This window comes from Aedes albopictus, chromosome 1 (assembly GCF_035046485.1).
Source record: "Aedes albopictus strain Foshan chromosome 1, AalbF5, whole genome shotgun sequence".
NCBI classification, from domain to species: Eukaryota; Metazoa; Arthropoda; class Insecta; order Diptera; family Culicidae; genus Aedes; species Aedes albopictus.
This window is the reverse complement of record NC_085136.1, coordinates 42415853-42424838: the sequence shown is the minus strand read 5'-3', so window position 1 is coordinate 42424838 and position 8986 is coordinate 42415853. Positions and strand designations below refer to the sequence as shown.

At 45.1% G+C, this 8986-nt stretch overlaps 2 protein-coding genes across 2 annotated transcripts; one reads left to right on the top strand and one right to left on the bottom strand.

Annotated features, from left to right (window-relative positions):
- Window positions 1-1228: 1228 nt before the first annotated feature.
- LOC134288314 (uncharacterized) lies at window positions 1229-4588 on the bottom strand. Its single transcript, XM_062852804.1, has 3 exons — window positions 3551-4588; window positions 2459-3504; window positions 1229-2387 (listed from the first exon to the last, which is right to left on the bottom strand). The coding sequence occupies exons 1-2, from the start codon at window positions 4586-4588 to the stop codon at window positions 2551-2553; spliced, it is 1992 nt and encodes a 663-aa protein (XP_062708788.1). The 3' UTR covers window positions 1229-2387; window positions 2459-2550.
- A 380-nt stretch (window positions 4589-4968) lies between these two features.
- Window positions 4969-6364, top strand: LOC134284844 (uncharacterized). Its single transcript, XM_062844220.1, has 2 exons — window positions 4969-6210; window positions 6267-6364. The coding sequence occupies exon 1, from the start codon at window positions 5111-5113 to the stop codon at window positions 5975-5977; it is 867 nt and encodes a 288-aa protein (XP_062700204.1). The 5' UTR covers window positions 4969-5110; the 3' UTR covers window positions 5978-6210; window positions 6267-6364.
- Window positions 6365-8986: the final 2622 nt, after the last annotated feature.

The window sequence follows — 8986 nt, the reverse complement described above, 5'->3', positions numbered from 1 at the left end:
TTTATCTTTGACGTATCTTCATGTGATTCCAGTGGTGTGAGTATTGATTTTTCTCTGGCATGCACAGCACGCAGCCAGTTATTTTAAATCTGAGATATAAATCTAGTGCGCCGAAATCGGCGCACTAAAGTTAAATCTCAGATTAAAATCGAGGTTAATACCGTTTGGTGCTTGAGAAAATCGAGGATAATACGTGATTGGCGTCTAGGACGCTGTGGAGCTTACCGCCATAAGAGTATTAAAGATATAACATGACAACTTTCAGTATGCAATCTACGAATTACTCCGTTACCACGCAACGCAACGCAACGCAACTTTCGAATACTTCAAAAATTCCTTTAGCGATTTCATTAGCAATTCTTTTGAACGTTTCTCGGGCTCTTTTGACAACTTTATTGGTAATTCCTTTAAATTTTTCCTTTTTTTACTTTGGAATTTTTTTCAGCAATTCTTTCAAATTTCTTCAGTAATTTCTTAAAAAATTGGCTTGGAAATTATATAACAATTTCTTTGGGAATTCCATTGGGAATTTCTCTGGAACTGCCTTTGGAAAATCGTTCAGTTATTTCTTTCGGAAATTCATCAAACAGTTCTTCGGGCTTTTTTGGAATTATTTACATATATTCTTTTCCTGGAATTAATTTTGTTAATTCCTATGAAATGCTTGCGCAATTTCATCGAGAACTGCCTTGGCAATTCATATGTTATTGAGTTTTTTTTGGCAACTTATTTTCAAATTCATATATTAATTTGCAGACAGTTCGTTTGGAAATTTCATCGCGTTCTTTTTTGAGAATTTAGGGATTCCTTTGGAAATTAGTTCGGCAGTTCTATTCTGAGATTTTTTCGGCAGCACACTGGAGTAACGGGGTCCATTTTATGGCCAAAACGTTTTAACACGGTTTTATGGTGAATTATGAATTATGAATTATGAATTTGATATTGAGGAAGCAAAGACCAGAAGTGATTACTCATTACCTTATAATTCTATACATTAAAGTATGTTTGTGGAGTACATGAGTGAAAAACTCAATTCTGATATTGTTAACGGTGCATCAACACATGATTACATTCGTCACATAGTAAGTTCTTTATTTGAATTGTTTTTTTTTTTCAGTTTTTGCTACATAAAATAACTAGTGCATAGTTTTTTGCAAACATTTACACCGTGTCCAATAAATTCTCATACACAATGCAATTTTAGATAATATCATTTTATTTCACAAATGTGATTCATATTTTCAAAACGAATACATGTATTGAAAGGCCGCATAATACTGAATAAATAAAGTATACGGTTTAGAATAACATTATTTTCTACTTGTTTTTGTAAGCCTAGCAGTACACTTCCGTTTTCTGAAATCCGTTTTCTCCGGCACGCAAGAAAAATATTCGAAAAGTTTTTCATTCTACGGTAGCAAAATAGAGTCCATATGGATAAATTTTGAGTTTGTATCCCAAGTTATGTATCAAATGGATAAACTAAGGCTAAAACAATACAGTTTTAGTGATGATATGGTAAAAAATTTGCAAGTAAGCTCAACTTGGGCTGATTTTCATGAAAATAACCGTGATTTCAAAGATAAACATCAAAAAACGTAAATTTTGGACAAAATTTACCACAATAGGAATACAAGCAAGTGAGAATTGTGTGATGCAACCGGATAAGATACACCCATGCTTCTGTAACACAACAAATCTCATTGATACAGATAAATGGACGTTTTTATTTAATTTACGTTTTATTTTGTACAAAATTAAACGGCTCCGTACATTACCAATACAGGATCTCATATTTTGTCTCTTCTGGTCATAGTTGCTACTAGCAATGGGGACGACAGGAATCTAATTTGTTTCACCTTAAAACCATTACTCGTTAAAATACGACGAAATACCAATGGAATGGCGTGCGTGCCAGCTGAAATGGACTTACGACACATAAGCGATCAGCAGAGAAGGATAAAGGACAGTTAGTTCCGAAACATATGCTGTATTTGGTGTATGTTAGTTGGCCTTTCAATAAATATATTTACTTTGAAAATTCTAATTACAGATGTGAAATGAATAGAATTTGATTTTGTATGAGAACTTATTGGACACGGTGTAGGCGTTTATCGGTGTATGGAGATTTTCTTAAGGAATCGACTGTTGATCTTATGTTTTGAGGTTATGGCTTTCAGTCTTGGAAGAAAAACTCAAAAACGGATTGTTAAGTCTTCATCCGACGTTTCGGTCACTATATTGTGCCTTTCTCAAGGATTCTGTGGACAATGATTTTCTTATGTTGTGTTTATGATTTTATGTGTATGTTACTCACTAACTATGCTCCGTTCTCTCGTAACATAGGCCCACAGCATAGGCCAAATTTGTCCCAGACGAACGTATCGCTGCAACAAGAATCGTGAGTATCAGGCGAACATGCTGTGTAGGCGAACAGTTTATCGTCCGGTTTACTTACTCTGCCGCCTGCGGCGGTGGTTCGGTAGAGGGGAATTCCGAAAACGATCCGGGTCGCAGAACTACGATGCAGTTGCCTGTTTGGCGCCACTTTTACTCTGATTGTATTGATTCTTGTTGTAACGATTCGTCTGTCTGTCGGACAGCCTCGCTTCGTGTATTGTTTCTCAGTGTGTGCAGTACGCCGGCATACGTATTGCTGAGGTTGTCTGTATCTGTGCGCTTGTTGACCGTGTTGTGTGTGTTTACAATATGGCATGTTTCGAGTATGTGTAGGTTCTGTTGCTTAAAACTAGAATCCACTATTCGTGTACGATCGAATGCGAAGACATGATGGTTGGCTGCCGAATGGTCTAGCAGCGCCGTCCGTTCTCGCAGCTGTGCAACCTCCACGTCCTCCGTCGTCTTGCCCTGGTCCCACAAGCTTTGTAGCCGGTTGGAACAGGAGCGGTGACTAGAGATCCTCGTTTGCAGCTTGTTCGTCGTCATGCCTACGTAACACGCAGGACAGTCTGCGCATGGGATATTATAAATCACGTTCGATCTACTGTTTTTATCCTCGACGTCTTTCACCGGAGGCAGCATGTTACCGACGGTTTTGGCATTTTTTGAGCTAATGGTCACATTTGGGTAGTCTTTCTTCAAGATTTTCTGAATGTTTCCCGATAACTGCCCAACCTGTACCATAGAACGGTAGATCGTTTCCTCGCTGTCTGTGACGTCTTCGTTGGTAGGGTTAACCTGTCGTTCTCTCGATCGATCGATGAGGCGGTTGATCATCGTGGTGGGGTAATCGTTCAGTTTGAGCTGGGTGGTGATGATGTCACGTGTTGTGGCTGTATCGACGTTGGTTGAGAAGGTTTGGACACGGCGGATGAAATTTTTCGCCACGTTTACCTTCTGTTTGATGCTGTGCGCCGAGTGGTAATTCAGAAACCGTCCTGAGGCGATTGGCTTCATGTACCACTCGGTTTTGATCGTTTGGTCGGGTTGTCGAACCAGTAGCAGGTCGAGAAAAGGGAATTTTCCCGTTTTCTTCAACCTCCACTGTGAACTGGATTTTCTCGTTGTATTCATTGAAGATTTTCCTCACCTCCTCGATCTTGTCCTTGGGGACTGCCAGCATCAGGTCGTCTACATACTTCTTCAACACGGGGAACGGGAAATCGATTCTCGCAACGACGTTGTCTAGTAATGCCTCCATCACTAGATCCGCGATGGTGGGTGATAGCGGATTACCCATCGCTGTGCCGAAAACTTGTCGATAGAACTGTCCCTTGAACCGGAAGTAGCTACAATCGATGCAGAACTCGGTCATCTCCAGGAACAAGTCTAAGTTTATGTCGGTGTGTTGCTTGATGTTTTCCCAGTTGTGGATGACGTCACGTATCACCAGGTTCTTGGGGATACACGTGAACAACGACACGACGTCCAAGGAAATAAGGACGTAGTCCGGTGGCAGTTGCACGCTGTTAATGTACTCGCAGAACGTGTACGAGTCCGTCGCATTGTACTTGCCGGTGATGGATTTTTGGATGATTTTGCCTACGAACTGTGACAGTGTGTACGACGGTGACGTCATGCACGGTACCACCGGTCTCAGTGGTAGTCCCTCCTTGTGTGCTTTTGGTGCACCGTATATTCGGGGAGCTGTCGCTTTGTAGGTTTTCATCCTCCTTTCGGTGGCACGATCGATGAGCTTCAAATCCGCCAGGCGCTTGGCGAAATTGTTGTTGCGTTTCTGGTACCCTGCCGTTGGATCTCGGTTGAGCTTCAAGTACGTTTCGTCATCGTCGATCATGCGTTGCATTTTGCTCTCGTATTCGTCCCGTTTCATCACCACTGTTCTGTTCCCCTTGTCCGCCTCCGCAATGACCAGTTCGGGGTGTTGCTTTAGAAACGCTCTCGTTGATCTGGTGGTGGTGCGGTAGAAATTGGTCACCGCATCGTGTCTCCCTTTTCCCCTCTCTGCGTGGAGAAAATTCTGGATTTGGTTTGCAACCGCGCACCTGTTGCGCTCCTGGATCGCTTCCTCGTTGTTTGTTTGAATGATGTTCTCCACGTCCGCTATCAGGTGGTAGATAGGGAGCTCATTCATATCCGTGTATGGTAACGCGAACTTCGATCCCATACTGAGAAGCAGCTCGACGTCTTTTGGAACAGTGACGTCAGTGCTATTGAACAACGATTTTGTGTTGTGGCTCGGCGTCCGGTTCGCGGTGGCCTCTAGCGACCGATCGATGATCGCTTGGTACTTCCTGTCTGTCCTACTCGAGTTGTTTCTTACGTGCCGGTCGTAAAACGAATCTTGGTTCTCGAAGAAGAGTCTGCTTTCATTCTCCGGAACAGCGTGGCCGATTCGTGTCTTGAGATCGGCAAGATTTCGCTTGAGTTGTTTGACCGTGTGGAAGGTTGTGAATCGCTCACAACGTCGTTGCGAGAATCGATTTCCCGTTCCCCGTGTTGAAGAAGTATGTAGACGACCTGATGCTGGCAGTCCCCAAAGGACAAGATCGAGGAGGTGAGGAAAATCTTCAATGAATACAACGAGAAAATCCAGTTCACAGTGGAGGTTGAAGAAAACGGGAAAATTCCCTTTCTCGACCTGCTACTGGTTCGACAACCCGACCAAACGATCAAAACCGAGTGGTACATGAAGCCAATCGCCTCAGGACGGTTTCTGAATTACCACTCGGCGCACAGCATCAAACAGAAGGTAAACGTGGCGAAAAATTTCATCCGCCGTGTCCAAACCTTCTCAACCAACGTCGATACAGCCACAACACGTGACATCATCACCACCCAGCTCAAACTGAACGATTACCCCACCACGATGATCAACCGCCTCATCGATCGATCGAGAGAACGACAGGTTAACCCTACCAACGAAGACGTCACAGACAGCGAGGAAACGATCTACCGTTCTATGGTACAGGTTGGGCAGTTATCGGGAAACATTCAGAAAATCTTGAAGAAAGACTACCCAAATGTGACCATTAGCTCAAAAAATGCCAAAACCGTCGGTAACATGCTGCCTCCGGTGAAAGACGTCGAGGATAAAAACAGTAGATCGAACGTGATTTATAATATCCCATGCGCAGACTGTCCTGCGTGTTACGTAGGCATGACGACGAACAAGCTGCAAACGAGGATCTCTAGTCACCGCTCCTGTTCCAACCGGCTACAAAGCTTGTGGGACCAGGGCAAGACGACGGAGGACGTGGAGGTTGCACAGCTGCGAGAACGGACGGCGCTGCTAGACCATTCGGCAGCCAACCATCATGTCTTCGCATTCGATCGTACACGAATAGTGGATTCTAGTTTTAAGCAACAGAACCTACACATACTCGAAACATGCCATATTGTAAACACACACAACACGGTCAACAAGCGCACAGATACAGACAACCTCAGCAATACGTATGCCGGCGTACTGCACACACTGAGAAACAATACACGAAGCGAGGCTGTCCGACAGACAGACGAATCGTTACAACAAGAATCAATACAATCAGAGTAAAAGTGGCGCCAAACAGGCAACTGCATCGTAGTTCTGCGACCCGGATCGTTTTCGGAATTCCCCTCTACCGAACCACCGCCGCAGGCGGCAGAGTAAGTAAACCGGACGATAAACTGTTCGCCTACACAGCATGTTCGCCTGATACTCACGATTCTTGTTGCAGCGATACGTTCGTCTGGGACAAATTTGGCCTATGCTGTGGGCCTATGTTACGAGAGAACGGAGCATAGTTAGTGAGTAACATACACATAAAATCATAAACACAACATAAGAAAATCATTGTCCACAGAATCCTTGAGAAAGGCACAATATAGTGACCGAAACGTCGGATGAAGACTTAACAATCCGTTTTTGAGTTTTTCTTCCAAGACTGAAAGCCATAACCTCAAAGTGTATGGAGATTTTTGTCTAAATTTACTAAATTGATTTCATTTGGCACATATTTCTACAAGACCAGATTTGTATGAGAATAAGTGGTCATTCATTGAAAAATAGTCGAAATGAAGTTGTTTTTTTTTTCAATGTTAAACTTAAATTGTAATTGAAAACTAGTTAAAAACGTGTAAATTACAGAAAAAAATATTTTCTCGTCCGGTACTTTCTGCTAACCGTTCTCTTGCGATTCACATAAGATATGCCTTATATTTTATTGTAATTCAATTCCAAATAGGTTTCCCAAAGCAATTTTTTCAGAGATTAAAAAATACCGAAAAAATTTTGAAATACAAATAAGTTACAGAAGGAATATCCATAAAATTTCCGAGGATATTCTCAAAGGAATTAACAAATTTTGTACGTAATAAAAAAAAATCCGTCGAAATTTCCCAGGAATTTTCTTAACAAGTTTCAATGGAATCACCGAAGCTCGGGGGTGGAAGCTCAGGTAAAATATTATCTCCTGGGCGCCCATTAAAAACACCACCCCCGGCGAAGACTGGCGCTCGAGCCTAGCTATTTAGCACTGTAGTTGGAGGAAATGCCAATGCAGAACCCGTAGCTTCCGGGAAGGTAAGCCCAGCTCCCTGGGTTAGTGGGTTGGTGTCAGGCCCTGCGAGCCAGCCGTAAAAAAGACTAGCACCGGAAAATCAACAAGAGAAGAATGCGAACCGATACCAATGGCGACGACCACAGCGACGAAAAGGGACTTGCGATTGGAAGCTCGGTACGTGGAACTGCAGATCTCTCAACTTCATCGGGAGCACCCGCATACTCGCCGATATACTGAAGGACCGCGGGTTCGGAATCGTAGCGCTGCAGGAGGTGTGTTGGACAGGATCTATGGTGCGAACGTTTAGAGGTAATCATACCATCTACCAGAGTTGCGGCAACACACGTGAGCTGGGAACAGCTTTTATAGTGATGGGCGACATGCAGAGGTGCGTGATCGGTTGGTGGCCGATCGCCGAAAGAATGTGCAGGCTGAGGATCAAGGGCCGATTCTTCAACATTAGCATAATAAACGTGCACAGCCCTCACTCCGGAAGCACTGATGATGACAAAGACGCATTTTACGCGCAGCTCGAACGCGAGTACGACCGCTGCCCAAACCACGACGTCAAGATCATCATAGGGGATCTAAACGCTCAGGTAGGCCAGGAGGAGGAATTCAGACCGACGATTGGAAAGTTCAGCGCCCACCAGCTGACGAACGAAAATGGCCTACGCCTCATCGATTTCGCCGCCTCCAAGAACATGGCCATTCGTAGCACCTTCTTCCAGCACAGCCTCCCGTATCGTTACACCTGGAGATCACCACAACAAACGGAATCGCAAATCGACCACGTTCTGATTGATGGACGGCACTTCTCCGACATTATCGACGTCAGGACCTATCGTGGCGCTAATATCGACTCCGATCACTACCTGGTGATGGTTAAACTGCGCCCAAAACTCTCCGTTATTAACAACGTACATTACCGGCGGCCGCCCCGGTACGATCTAGAGCGACTGAAGCAACCGAATGTCGCCACCGCATACGCGCAGAATCTCGAGGCAGCGTTGCCGGACGAGGGTGTGCTCGATGTGGCCCCTCTAGAGGACTGCTGGAGTACAATCAAAGCAGCCATCAACAACGCAGCTGAGAGCACTATCGGGTACGTAGAACGGAGTCGACGAAACGATTGGTTCGACGAGGAGTGCAGAGCGGTTCTGGAGGAGAAGGATGCAGCGCGGGCGGTAATGCTGCAGCATGGAACCCGACAGAATGTGGAGCGATACAGACAGAAGCGGAAGCAGCAGACCCGTCTCTTCCGGGAGAAAAAGCGCCGCCTGGAAGAAGCGGAGTGCGAGGAAATGGAACTGCTGTGCCGTTCACAGGAAACACGCAAGTTCTACCAGAAGCTCAACGCATCCCGCAAAGGCTACGTGCCGCAAGCCGAAATCTGCAGGGATAAGGACGGGAGCCTCCTGACGGACAAACGTGAGGTGATCGAAAGGTGGAAGCAGCACTTCGACGACCACCTGAATGGCGAAGAGAATGTAGACACGGAGGACCAAGGCAGCGGAGGAAATGACTATGTTGGTGCAGCAGAGGACGGGAACGAACCAACTCCCACGCTGAGGGAAGTTAAGGATGCCATCCACCAGCTCAAAAACAACAAAGCGGCTGGTAAGGACGGTATCGCAGCGGAACTCATCAAGATGGGCCCGGAAAAGTTGGCCACCTGTCTGCACCAGTTAGTTGTCAAGATCTGGGAAACCGAACAGCTACCGGAGGAGTGGAAGGAAGGGATAATCTGTCCCATCCACAAGAAAGGCGACAAGTTAATGTGTGAGAACTTTCGAGCGATCACCATTTTGAATGCCGCCTACAAAGTGCTATCCCAGATCATCTTCCGTCGTCTTTCACCTAAAGTAAATGAGTTCGTGGGAAGTTACCAAGCCGGTTTCATCGACGGCCGGTCGACAACGGACCAGATCTTCACCGTACGGCAAATCCTCCAGAAATGCCGTGAATACCAGGTCCTAACGCATCACCTGTTCATCGACTTCAAAGCGGCATACGACAGT

Coding starts and splice junctions, on each gene's coding strand:
- LOC134288314 (XM_062852804.1), bottom strand. CDS start 4,588: ATGGGATCGAAGTTCGCGTTACCATACACGGATATGAATGAGCTCCCT. Junction 3,505..3,550: donor CCAAGGACAAGATCGAGGAG/GTGAGGAAAATC, acceptor TCCAGTTCACAG/TGGAGGTTGAAGAAAACGGG.
- LOC134284844 (XM_062844220.1), top strand. CDS start 5,111: ATGAAGCCAATCGCCTCAGGACGGTTTCTGAATTACCACTCGGCGCAC.